Raw genomic sequence first — 13,083 nt, forward strand, 5'->3', positions numbered from 1 at the left:
CTCTTTCAGCTCCTGAGGAGTATCTTGTTGGGCTCTTGAGACCCTTAATTTTGGGACTTAACAAGAGCTTGATGATGGAAGCAAGTATTAGCTGTCTCTTACAGGCAAGCTTTTGGTTCTATCAAAATCTGTGTCTTCAGTGTGGCTGGGAATGTGGAGATGTAGGATTGAAGCCCTTACCCCTCACACATGCAATATCTTGTCTTTTTGAATATTCCTTTTTCCCAGCTCCTTCTTAGCTTAAAATGTGGGATCCTTTTCCTAGGAATTCTGTGGTGTCCGCTTTTCTTTCAGAGTGAAGGACACTGTTTGCCCAACTACAAAATGATAATATACCCCTCCAGGCAAGAATAACTTTCAACCAGTGTTGTAATAAAAATATATTGTCTCTGTTCTGCAGATATTGATGAATGTGAGAGGAGTCCATGCATTGGTGGAGACTGTGTGAACACCCCAGGATCCTACATCTGCCAGTGTCGTGTCGGATACCAGAGCACGGCCACAAGAACGGAGTGCAGAGGTAAATGATGGCCTTATAGCCTGGTCTGTACTATTGTATACATACCAGGAGGGAAAATAGTTCTTAACAGATATGTTAAATATGAGGGTTTTTTAAAAAAGATCAGATATGGCAGTAAAAATTATTAACCTGCTGGAGCTGCTGTTCACAGACGGGTTTTGTCTTGTGCTGAAAGTGTCTTGGCACCATTTGTGGCTTTGAAGTGAAAAAGACATAATTTCTTTTTTTTAAATATTGAGACATTTTTTCTTTTGCTCCTAGAGGATCTCAAGGACAATTAAACATCCCTTCTCTGGAGAAACCTTTTATCTATAAAAGACTGTTAAAAGACTAAAAGGGTTGGAGGGGGAAAGAAGTCTTTCAGTGCCCCTGTGTTGTCCCTGCTCACTGTCAGAGAAAAAACTAAACATAAATTATGGCAATTAAAACTTAAATAAGATATGGAAAAGTAGTGAAGCACTGGGGAAAGTCTAGATAGAGAAGCTGTAGAATCCTCATTAGTGTTATTTTGAAGATCAGGCTCAACAATAGTCATAATGGTTTTCATCCTGTCTTCCTATGGGAGTGGGGAGCACATAGCTCCTCAGTAGTCAACCCTCTGTCAGGGGTCTGTCGCTCCCAAACTGTCCTGGGATGAGAATTCAGCTGCAAAAGTGGATGCAGTCCTTTATAGTTAAGTCATAATGAGAGACTTCTGGTGGGGGAATGAAGGATTACTTTGATAGTTCTTAAGAAATGAAGCGTCTAAATGAAACAGTATGTTTGAATGCTCAGAGTCACAGCTTGTCTTCGTATTTTGCTTTCTGGGCTGGGCGCAGGGCACAGAGCATGCACTCATTCTGGAGCAGAGAGTTTCTGAAAAGCCAGAAGAAAGTTATCTGTGTTAGTGTGTGGTTTTTTTTCTTCCTTTTGTGAATCAGAAAGGTATTTGTGGTACAGAAGGTTACTGCAGCCCAGGAGGACATGCAGAGCCAGCACTACTGCTGCATGTTGCTGGGAGGGTTCGACCTAATTGCTGCCAAACAGCCATGCTGCGGAAGCATCTTCATAGTTCAGCTGACTAGTGGTGAGGGAGTGCTGAAGTGGAGTCTCAGCCGTGATGAATTTACTCATGAGTCATTTTTGTCACAGGCTTTTAATTTGACTGATTCATTACACAAACACATGGTTGTCAGAAGCCCAGTAGCTTAATGGCATTTAAGTGTGGTCACTTAGCAGTTCCTTTGCAGTCTATGGGAACTGTGCTTGCTTGACAGGCAGTGCAGAAAATGCTGCGATGTGCAGAATCTTTGTTTTCTGAAGGAATTTTTAGGACCAGTGTAAGGAAAAGAAAAGGGCTAGTGGGGTGCATTTGGCAAAATGTGGATATAGCACTGATGCCTGCCAAAATCAGCATTTGCTGTAAAATTACTTTGCATGACTACTTTGGATGTTGAGATTCTATTTTTTTGCATGCACAAATATGTCTGTGCTGATACGCTTTTGCAAATGTATTCCTTACGTCTGCTCTTGAAAAACAAAGTCTCCATAATGACCAGATGTTTATCTATTCCTTGCTCCAAGCTTCCAGGGCAGGTTTTTTTCTGCATGATGACTCTGATTAATGATTAAACATTGCAGTCTGTATCACAAGCTACTGACTCAACTGTTACTAGGATCCCTTATAATTCTAGTAGGAGTTTGGCTGAATGAATATCTTAATTTGAGACATAGGTGAATAAAGTTGTCACATTGTGATTAGTAATCTAAACAAAAAAATGCTTCTCAATTGCAGAAGAGGGGATATAAAATGGACCTCCAAAAAAGATCTATTAGCTATGAATGTGTGGGAGTCAAAGCTTTAATAGCTAATTCCTTACTCTAATCTGCTCAACATTTCTGAGAAGAGGAGCTCAGGTTTTACATGGAGATGACAGAAGTTATGGATATCTCAGTGAAAGAAGGGGTTTGATTTTTTGCAGATTTCTCTGAGGGGAAAAAAAGATCATGATGTTTTGAAAATTAGAAATGTGTCAAACAAGTAGTGGGGCTTTGATCAGCTTGTGTGTATATAAAGAACAATGAGATTCAGTGTTAATTTTCTGCACCATAATTTAGATGGCATCAGATGAATGAAAATACAAAACCTAATGAACTCTAAAAATTAAAGGACCAGAAAAATCTTGTGGCATGTTGACTGTCCTAAGGAAGAAAGCTGGTAAGGTAGCTGAAGCCAGGCTCAGGTACAACCAAGTGCCAGAAAAGTGTTGGGGAAAAGGGACTGAGCAGAGAGGAAACTCACTTTTATGCATTGCTGGTTGATGACGCTTGTTTATCCAACGAGGGGATGTTTATCAGGCCTGTACACTTTTACTAGAAGCTGCCAGTGCCCCGAGCTCTCATCAAGCAGCTCTTGCCCCTGCTGGCTTGGTTGCTTGCTTGCAAAACAGTTATTTTCAGGGGTTTCTTAGCAGCTTCCCAGAACTACCACCCTGCTAAAAAGGCAAATATAAGTTCACAATTTCGAGGGGCATCAGTTCCCCCTGCGTAGGTGCCCAGAGAGCAGGGACATTGAGGAGGATGCCCTGTGCTCTGCTTCTTCCTGCAGCACAGCAATTTCTGTGGAGAGGGTTTGGGGAGGGGCACCCCCAGGATGTTTGGGAAGACAGCGTGGTTGCATGATAGATAGGTCTGCATGGGCTGGTTGTGATCTCTGTGAGCAGAGTCCCCTGTGTGCAGGAATCTCTGGGAGATGGTCCAGGCCTTGATGGAGAATACTGAGCAATCTGAAAAATGTCTAGACAGTCTGTCTCAGCATCTCCTCTCCCCTCCTTTGGAGGAGAGGGAGAGCTGCCAGCCTCGTGTGATATCACTATTCAGGTCCTCCAAAGCACTTGCCAAGCACCTCCTGCAGAGAGAGGGAAATGAGGATCTGATGTTTCAAATATAAAATAAGCAGGAGAAATATCTTCTGAGGTGGGAAAGTCTTGAACTTTACTGTTATCTTACAAAGCAGCAGCAAAAGACAAGCTTTCCCCCATCTTTTCTTAAGCAGTTAGATACTGTTAAGTTAAAGTTCAGCAAAAATATTTTAATGATGAACAAAAACAAAAAAACCCCAAACAATTGTGATTCTTGTTTGAGAAAGCTGCAGGGTACTGTTCACTGAAATTCTTTCACAGCAACTTGAAATTTCAAGCTGATGAACATTTTCCACCCCTATAACGTTGAGTTATGGAAATCAAAATAAATCTTTTTTCAGGTGAATATAGTTTCCATGTAGATTTAAAAACCTAAGAGAAGGGGAAATGGGAAAAATTCCTCTTGAGTATAAAAAAGAACCCCCCCCAAATGTTATTTTTCTTTTCGGTTGGCTTTCAGACATTGATGAATGTTTACAGAATGGTCGTATCTGTAATAATGGACGATGCATAAATACAGATGGCAGTTTTCACTGTGTGTGCAATGCTGGCTTCCAAGTGGCAGTTGATGGGAAAAACTGTGAAGGTAAGACTTTTCTGAAGTTATTCCATATCAGTAATTACAGTTGCAAGAGGTTGTTCATGTCAATGAAAAAGAAAAGGACCTCTGGTGGGGGGAAGGGAAGGAACAAGGAATCAGATTTCTAAATACCTTTTGCTGTATCTGGGAGGGCAAGTGAAATGTCTTTTGCAGCCAGTTCTGGAGCCTTGGCTTGGCAATCCTCAACGGGATGTCTGTCCAGCAGGAGAAATAGCACATACCACTATCACAAAATGCAGTTTCTTTGATGGGAGTGATACATTTTAAAACACAGCACAAGTCACATGCTGCCTGATTTTACTGTGTGTTTTACAGCATGCTTTATGGGATCTTACTGGGTGACTAGCAATGTGTTTTATGTAGATGCAGTCTGGTCTGACCTATAAAAACTGTTTTAAGAAAAATTTGTAAACATAATTGATGTGTTCCTACCTCCCAGACCTTTAGTACAGGGGGAAAAAAGAAGAATGTTCTTTATCATGCTTCCCAAGGTCCTTGGGAGGGTTCCCAATGATCTATTCATACGTTAAAAGAATTTCAAGCACTGTTCTTAGAAACATTTTTGGCAGAATATTATCTCAGTGATTCAGCTCAAAGACTTAATGCCAAAATTCTTGGTTGGGATAGATACATGATTTTTTTTTTAAATCATAAATTATTTTTGTCTGACTTAGCCTGTAAGTAAAAAGAAAACACACCATGTCTAGAAGTGTAATTTCTGTCCAAGACAGCTGCAATATTAAGGAAAATAGCACGATTCTGAATATATTGTAATGTCATTATGATCCAGTGATTTTATGTGCTAGTAGTGATTCTGTTAATCCTTGGTAGAGACAGACATTTTAAGACTCTGTTTTTCCTGACTCTTTTTTAGATACAGTTTAGCACTATAAGCTGCTTTTAAATATGTTATAATGGAAGTACATTGACTAAATATATTTGGAAATGAGTCTATTTGGGAAAAAAAAACACCCTTATGCTGATTTCTTCCTTTCCCACCAAATACCATGTGCTAATAGTAATAAGAACCAGGACATCGGCAGTCTGGTAAAACATTTTTAATTCCATTGCATGTGCTGCCAGAATGTCTGTTGCATCCACTTATGAAACAGTTTCATCTCTGGCATTGCAATGCATCGAGTTTTGTTCTTAGGAATACATGTACACACACACTAATCAGAAAAGACCATGGCATTGTGCCATACCTTAATGTAACTGCATATATTCCTTCAGATGAAACTGGTGAATAGTGCTGATTTTTTCGGGGATGTAGCATCCAAAACTGATTTCATTTGTGCCAGGACAAAGTAAAGACTAAGAGGATATAAAAGCTTACTCAAATCAAGCACAGAATTCTCTGTACTTGCCTATTTTTTTTCTTTCCCATTGTGTGAGTAACTGTGCATGGTTCAGAATAGCAGTGTCTGAGACCTCCACCTTTTCCTATTTGAATCCTTCATGCCACCCCATTAGGTCAGAGGGATAATATAATGCTATTATGAAGCTATAATTAGTAAGTATCCTCCTGTGTGGCCTGTCATGCTAAATCTGGGGAAGGGGCAGGTTTTATTTTAAATGGAAGTTGAGGATGACAGTGCCCAGAGAATGCATGCTCAAGTACAGTGCTGGGAATTCTCCCACATCATAAATCTTAGATTCAACCAATGGAGGTTACAAAAGTTTTCACTCCAAACCCAAATGTTCACTTCCCCCCCTTCCAGGTCGTCTTAGTAACATAAAATTGTGTTTACCATTTCAAACAGGAGGCTGCTTCTAACATAGCTTCTATTTAGATTACGATTGCAAACCCTCTTCAATTACATCCTTTCTCACTTTTTGATGGCTTTTACCAACTGGCAGTTAAACTGTCCAGTTTCTCATCTGGTTTTCATTCTCTTTGCTCTTTTTGGATGTTAATGATTCATTATGAAAAATGGAGTCCCTGCTTTGACACATCCTCTAGGACAGTGCAGTATGTCCCATCATATGTTTCTCGTCATCATATACCTCTGACAACTAAGAAAGAAATTAAGGTTTATCTTTTGGATATAACTAATAAGAGTTCTTTTACTTCAACGCTGTGAGCATCATGTCTATCATGTACATTTTCAGATATGGATGAATGCAGCATAAGGAACATTTGCCTCAATGGGATGTGCATCAATGAAGATGGCAGTTTTAAATGCATTTGTAAACCAGGGTTCCAGTTGGCATCTGATGGACGCTATTGCACAGGTGAGCACAATAAATTAGGGGCTCCCAAAGCTTGTGAGTCATATCTCTCTGGGTTACTTCAAGAATCACGTTATTTCCTTACAGTGATCCTTGGGAACAAGAGGTACTGGGTAGAGTTCTCATCAGATGTGCTTTTTTAGTCAGCTAGAATGATTTGTCATTGTGCAGACAGTACTCAGTCTTCTCCACAGTGTTGAGCAACCACCCAAACCAGCCAGTGGGAAATATCCTTTAATCAAGGACTGTGTGATCTGACCTAGTTAAACTCCATTTTTTTAACCTATGAGGTCTTCTGCAGTTTGGTTCTGGTGTATCTCATACTTTGTGTTTGACCTTTTAAAGTTTTCTGCCTTTGGCCAACCAAGCATCCTGGCTCATTGCCTCCTTTGGGCTTTTCTCCCATTCCTTATTGTGCGTTCCTAGTCAATACTCCAAGGAGTGGCCAGCACTCTGTGTGACCAAGGTGCAGACATGAGCACCACAGCAAAATTGTCTTTGCCATTTGCTGCAGTAGCTCAGCAGTCCCCACTGTGGGAGACACTGCAGCGTCCTGATTACTGGTTATGTCACTGGAGTTTCCGTTCAGTCCCATCAGAAACTGCACGTTTTGTGTGTATAAGTCTTCATGTTTCAGTAAATTTACAGGCACAAAGCAGAAGTCAAAATAAGGAATAAACAAGTGGTGGGCCAAGTTATTTACAGTTTTTCTTTTGAAAAATTAAAAATCTTTTAACTCTTGGAGTCAAGGCAGAAAAAGTGCTTGATTACACTTCAGCAAACTTTTAAAAATGGCACATTGCAGCATCTTGTTGTGGACCAATAACAAAAGTAAATGTTTGAATAAGTAATTCAGTTTTGAGACTTAGTGACGTGAAAGGTGAATTAATTTGATCCTTTTGCTTATTAAACACTGTACCAGACCTGGTACAGGCTGCTCTGTGTTGTTAACAGGGATGTGACTCATGGATGCAAACTCAGCCCAGCCCAAATGCTTGTCTTGATTTTTGCCTTGAGTATCTTTTGATATTTTTTGTATTATTTCTTTGTGGCTTTTGTTTGGTTGTTTTTTTTGTTTTGTTTTGTTTTGTTTTTTGGTTTTTTTTGTGTGTGTGTGTTTTTTTGTTTTGTTTTGTTTTTGTTTTGTTACGTCTGTCTCTGCACTGAAATGCCACCCAAGAAGATGGTATCTCTACCAGACTACTTAAAACATGATGATACTCAACTTTACAACCTCTCTTACATGCCTCCTGGCTAAACAGGAGTATGGATACAGTCAAAAAGGGGTTTCTGGCCCTAGAGAAATGTTACTTCTGTGCATCAAAGGAGGAATATTTGAAAAGTATCCAAAATTGCAGGGAACTCAACTGATTCCTGCTGAAACTTGGAACAGACCTTATAGTAAAATGAAGGATTTCTCCTACTGCCTTTCAACACCTACTGTAAGCCTTATTCTTTATGAATGAGCATGCAAACATTCATTATGTGTTAAAATTGCTATTGGGTCAAAATCAAACCAGATTTTGAGACCTGGACACACAAATTACACTTTTTACCCGCTTCGTATTTGTCTCCTTTCTTCCACTTGCCCAAAGTATCATGTAAGAATTCCCAGGTCTTCAGTGGCTAGAGGAGCACAGCTCTCTCCAGTCATGTTACTAAAAGTTTAAAAGTTTGATCCTTAATAATGTCTTTTCCTGTATATTTGGATGTTTGTCCTTATTGAGTCCTTTCCGTACATGCCAAATGTATGGAGTAAATACCTTGTGTCCCACAGAACTGATAATCTCTGAAACACTCATTATTCACACTGCCTTAGCCCAGTTTGTTTATGAAGTACATGCATTAAATTTTACACAAGTTTAAACTCTAAGCTCATGCTTGCACATGCAGTGAGTGCTTGTGCACGTTGGGAATGTGTGTATGAACAAACTGACAGTTCTGCAGCAAATTGGTTTCCTGCCTGAGCAATTCTGATAGGGAGTTGAACATGTGTTTTTGCCAAACTCTTTAGGGGATCAACAGAGGAATATGAGTGCAGCTCGTTGCTTCTGTAACCATCTCATTTGATGCACTCTAGGCTAAATTTTCAGCTGTTAAGAAGGGCTTCTAACCCAAAGATGGGGGTAATGTAATTGGCAGTTCCATAAAATTGGAATTTAAGTATAAGTACAGGGCAAATGCTTGACTGTCTGGTAAAAAAATTCCACTTAGACTTTCTGAAATAATATGCCAAAAAAGAATGTTACACCATAGTCTTGTGTATTCCCTGAAATACAAAACATGCTAAACTTATTCACCATTAGCTTTTTTCGGTGGTGATTTGCTGGTGATTTTTCAGAAACACTTAAATGGAGCAGGCATTGTTTGAAGCATTATTCCTTTTATTGTTTCATCTTGAGATTAAAAATTCCTCAAACTGAAAGCTTCTGCAAATCAACTGAAAATGGTAGTTTAGTAGTCTGAGTAAATTTTTCCTGGTTAAAATTAGAGGACTTATTGTACCCCGCTAGTGCTACTAACCAAGCTAAGCAGAAAATGCAAAAACTCATTGAATGTGGAGGATGAATCCATTAGTTGGTTTTCCAGAACCAAGTTGAGTATGTTTTAAGTTGTCCAAATAGTGACTTTTACCACAAAAGACAGCAGAGCCTTCTCCAGGTTAGAAATTTAGACTTTACGCCTATGTGTGAAGTTGATTTACTGTGTGGAATCTCAGCCCTGGTAAAAGCAGAGGCTTTTCACCCCATCTTTACTGAAACCAGGTTTTCAGCTGATCTGCACCATCCTAAGTGACCCACTTTATCTTTCTAAAAACCATCTACAATAGTATTTCCAACACATCTATAAATCAGTGCAAAAGACAAAGGATTGCACATCTCACCCTTCACTAGCTTACAAAGTCTTTTTTAAAAATGTACTACAGGAAACAGAAGAAAATTAGTTTTGCCTTTCTGTTTCTATAAATAACCTTAAAAAAGGAAAGTTAATTTTTTTCCCCACTTTTAGGGGAATCTCTGTCTGTTTCAGGAGTTCTGTGTTGTCTAACAAAATAACTGTCTACACTGTTAAATAGTATGGGCACATTTTGAATCTCAACTTTGTTTTTACCTAAACTGAGTAGGGACTAAATTTAAAGTGGGAAAAGCAATTAAGATTTGTCTGAAACAGAACAAAAGATTGCAAGATGAAGTAGAAATGCATTGAGCCCATGTACTTAAATATAGCTTTTATTTTAAAATGCAGTTTGAAAAAGGAATCTTGGATCATACAAGCCACGTTTTATGCCAAACAACACAAACTAAGTAAAACACAGAGGTGTTTCACTCTCAATTTGCCCTTTTAAGGTCAGAAAAAAGGAAATTGTCACACACACTGTCTCTTGTATATATTATGGAGAGTTGTTATGAAGTGATTATTTTATGAAGGTTATACATACTTCCAAACAATATTTTAAACACTCCTTTTCTTAATCACTTCTAAAATGATGACTTGCTCTCTGCACCTAGAGAATGATCTTACTATTAACAGGATACACAATCTATATAATTTTTTTACCAATTTAACATCTCTTTGTAATGGTTTAATATTATAAGGCTTCATTCTTGTATTTCCTTGCTCTGGGCCTTATTGTTCAATGTACCATTGTTGGGCAAAGATGGCAGCTTGTGCTGGGCAATTGCTCAGGCTCAAATCATTAACAAATTCTTTTCAAGGCTGGAGTGCAGTCTGTTCATTGAGAGTTTATAAAATGGGCTGTAATGAGCATCTGATGGGAAAACCCAATTGTCATGCAGATCATCAGAGGGACACTACTGCGGGTAGGGTCTGACTGGAGATTTAGATGTGCTTCCAAAAACTGAACCCGCAGCAGGAGGAAGGGAAATTCTTTGGTGGCCCTGTGAAGGCACCTTGTGGGGAGTGAAAGGTTCAATTTACTATTTTGACTGATTTCTTACAGCATGAACTGTTCATGTGGAAAGGGAATGTCCTGTTATATACTACATAAGTCCTTTGTGTTAGCAGTCACAGTTTCCTCCTTCCTCCAATTATGATTTTGCCTGAATGATCCTTGAATCGGAACATGTACCTCTTGGGAACAACTTAGGAAAATGTAGCCCCTTTTCACTTTCCAAGGGAAGCAAAATTGTTTTGTTCTGTTTATTTCTCCTGAATTTTGCATTTTCTTATTCTCTTTCATGGAATGAATTAATTATTATTCCTAACAAAACCTTTACTTGAACTAGTTTCCATTTACACTTGATATTTTTTTAGGATACATTGAAAATAAGCTGCACAAATGCAAGTTTCAGCCAGGCACTGACACTGGCACTGGTTAACTATGTAATTTAATTTCTAATAAAGCTCATTCTGTTCTCCAACAGACATCAATGAGTGTGAGACAGATGGAATATGCATGAACGGGCGCTGTGTGAACACTGATGGCTCTTTCAGATGTGAATGTTTCCCTGGCCTTGCAGTGGGACTGGATGGACGTGTCTGTGTTGGTAAGACAAGCTTAATGTGTGGGGAGTCACAGTTAACCAATGTTAAGACATTAATGCCAGACTGATGGACACATCAAGTTTGAATGTAGAATGGACCATATTTTTATGGATTGGTGGGTAGTAGTTATAGTGGATACTAATAGCTCTGAAGTATTTACTGTAATAACCTGTTTTGCTCTTGTTTTCATTTCCTTTGCATTTAAAGTGAAAAAAATGTGTGGTTCCAATCACAAGGTCAGGTAGACTGTACAGGGGTGACTAGTGCTGTAACAGTTTTGAGTAGGTAAAAATTTGTCCTGTTTCTGTCAATGTAAAATTTTTCATTTGTCACTAAGCTTAAAAATTTAATTACTCTTTCACCTCTTTTTAATGTGGGGAGTACCCAATTTTCTGTCTGTTTCTGTACAAGCTCAATGTTTGATTTTAAAATACTAATATGCTTGAGAGCCATTTATGGACCAGTTTTTAAAAAGTGAGAAAAGTCACCCCTGGACCTGAAGACATAAACATTTGAAATCTTATGTACTGGGACAGCACTACTTTTCCTTAGTTTTTTTTCCTTGTTTTCTTTTATTTTAAAGCAAAGAAAGAGCAGAGACTTGTCCATTTTCCCCATGGCTTCTTGCTAGTTCATGGTTAAGAAGTGATTGTTCACTTAGTAATTCACTAGTGTGTGTGTAGTCATTAAATGCAGTAACTAGTTTGTATATCTGAATTCTTGGGGGCATGAGGAAGAAGAATTTCCTGCGCTGAGTAGAGGAAGGGGATAGGTGGGTGAAAAGCATAGGGAAACAGTGAAAGATATTTTGTTTTGACAGCTCTTTTACAGTGTTTATGACACCCGAGCTACAGTTAATACTTTTTATAATTTATGACTGCAGTTGGCTATGGCAGGATTAAGAGAGATTTCTTTCCTCAGACACACATATGCGAAGCACATGCTACGGTGGCTACAAGAGAGGACAATGTGTGAGACCATTAACAGGAGCGGTTACAAAGTCAGAGTGCTGCTGTGCCAGCACTGACTATGCCTTTGGAGAGCCTTGCCAGCCCTGCCCAGCACAAAATTCAGGTATGGCATATTTACTGGTAATTTTCTAATTTAAGCTTTCAGTCAATAAACTGGTTTTAGAAAGGTAAAATGCAGTTTTATAGTAATAAATCAGGAGAATTACATTGTTGTATAATGTTATGCATTTTGGGACATCTTCTATTTTGCGTGTTGTAAGAGTATAGGAGCTGATGTTTTAAAGCAATAGTAAAGTATGATATCTGGTTCCAGAGTTGTTACACACATTAAAATAAACAGTACATTTTCAAAAAGGGAACTCTGTTTTGGTAGGTGTAGATAACGAAAAATATAATTTTGAACTCAAGTTATTAATGGAAAAATCGTGATTCAGATCTTCATGTACACCTGCCAGTGAGATGTTTGCTGCCTGAATCCTATATCCTTCAAGAGATCTGAAATCATTTATTTAGTAACCAGTCTGTGGACAGTTGACTCACAAACAAATGTCCAGTTAAGTTGGTTGTGAATACTTGAGGCTGTCACTGAAATCCTCACCAAGTGAAGTTGGCTGGAACATAACTTCTCTCTGGCAAGGAAGCAATCCTAATCATTCTGAAGGGCGGGATCTGCTCTTAGGAAAGCACTTCTTCCAATAAGACTCTGCTGACACAGTCCTTACCATGAAGCCAGTAAACAGTGACCCTGGTTTCGTGGAGGTGACTGACTGCAGGGAGCTAGTTTGAAAGCCCAAATTTGTTAAGTGTTTCTTTTCACTCAGCAAATTTGTTGTTGCATGTAAACAAAATAAGCCATTTGATATGTAGTTCAAAAGCGTGTCATACTAACAAGGTATCTGCTTTGTAGGCAAAAGTAATTTTAGATTTATCTTTTAAATCTTTTTTTTTAACTGATAGCTGTATGGAAAGCATTAGGGAGACAAAACCAGTTGGAACAAATTAGGCTGGTTGAGCTGATGTGAGCTCCTCAGCAGGAACTTGCTGACGACCATTTTATAACTTGATGTGTTGTTTAGAATAGCAAAACACCAAGGAAATATTAGAAAAATAGGAAGGACCCTTTCCAGCAGCCTCTGATGATGTCAGTGGGCCCTATTGTACAGTAGAGTTGAAATCTTTTACAAATGTTGGACTATCTATCATTGACTTCTGTTTTGTATTTTACTTATGTTTGCAGAACATTTACATAAGTGGAAGATATTTTTCCTGTGCTTTTTTTCCTCACCTCTTTAATTATTAAAAAAATGCCATCTCATGTAGGGTGAAGTGTAGCATTTCTCTGGGCTTTGAGTG

At 38.7% G+C, this 13,083-nt stretch overlaps 1 protein-coding gene across 2 annotated transcripts in view; it reads left to right on the forward strand.

Annotated features, from left to right (window-relative positions):
• The window catches only part of FBN1 (fibrillin 1), a 147,172-nt gene that overhangs the window by 69,977 nt on the left and 64,112 nt on the right, over positions 1-13,083 (forward strand). For both annotated transcript variants that reach the window (XM_027644223.1, XM_027644224.1), the window contains exons 12-16: positions 401-520; positions 3,881-4,006; positions 6,134-6,256; positions 10,639-10,761; positions 11,681-11,833. In XM_027644223.1, coding sequence (XP_027500024.1) covers positions 401-520; positions 3,881-4,006; positions 6,134-6,256; positions 10,639-10,761; positions 11,681-11,833 — 645 coding nt within the window. The remainder of the gene's footprint in view (positions 1-400; positions 521-3,880; positions 4,007-6,133; positions 6,257-10,638; positions 10,762-11,680; positions 11,834-13,083) is intronic.

The sequence above is a fragment of the Corapipo altera genome, unplaced genomic scaffold (genome assembly GCF_003945725.1).
Source record: "Corapipo altera isolate COAL_440 unplaced genomic scaffold, ASM394572v1 50, whole genome shotgun sequence".
Classification (NCBI taxonomy): domain Eukaryota; kingdom Metazoa; phylum Chordata; class Aves; order Passeriformes; family Pipridae; genus Corapipo; species Corapipo altera.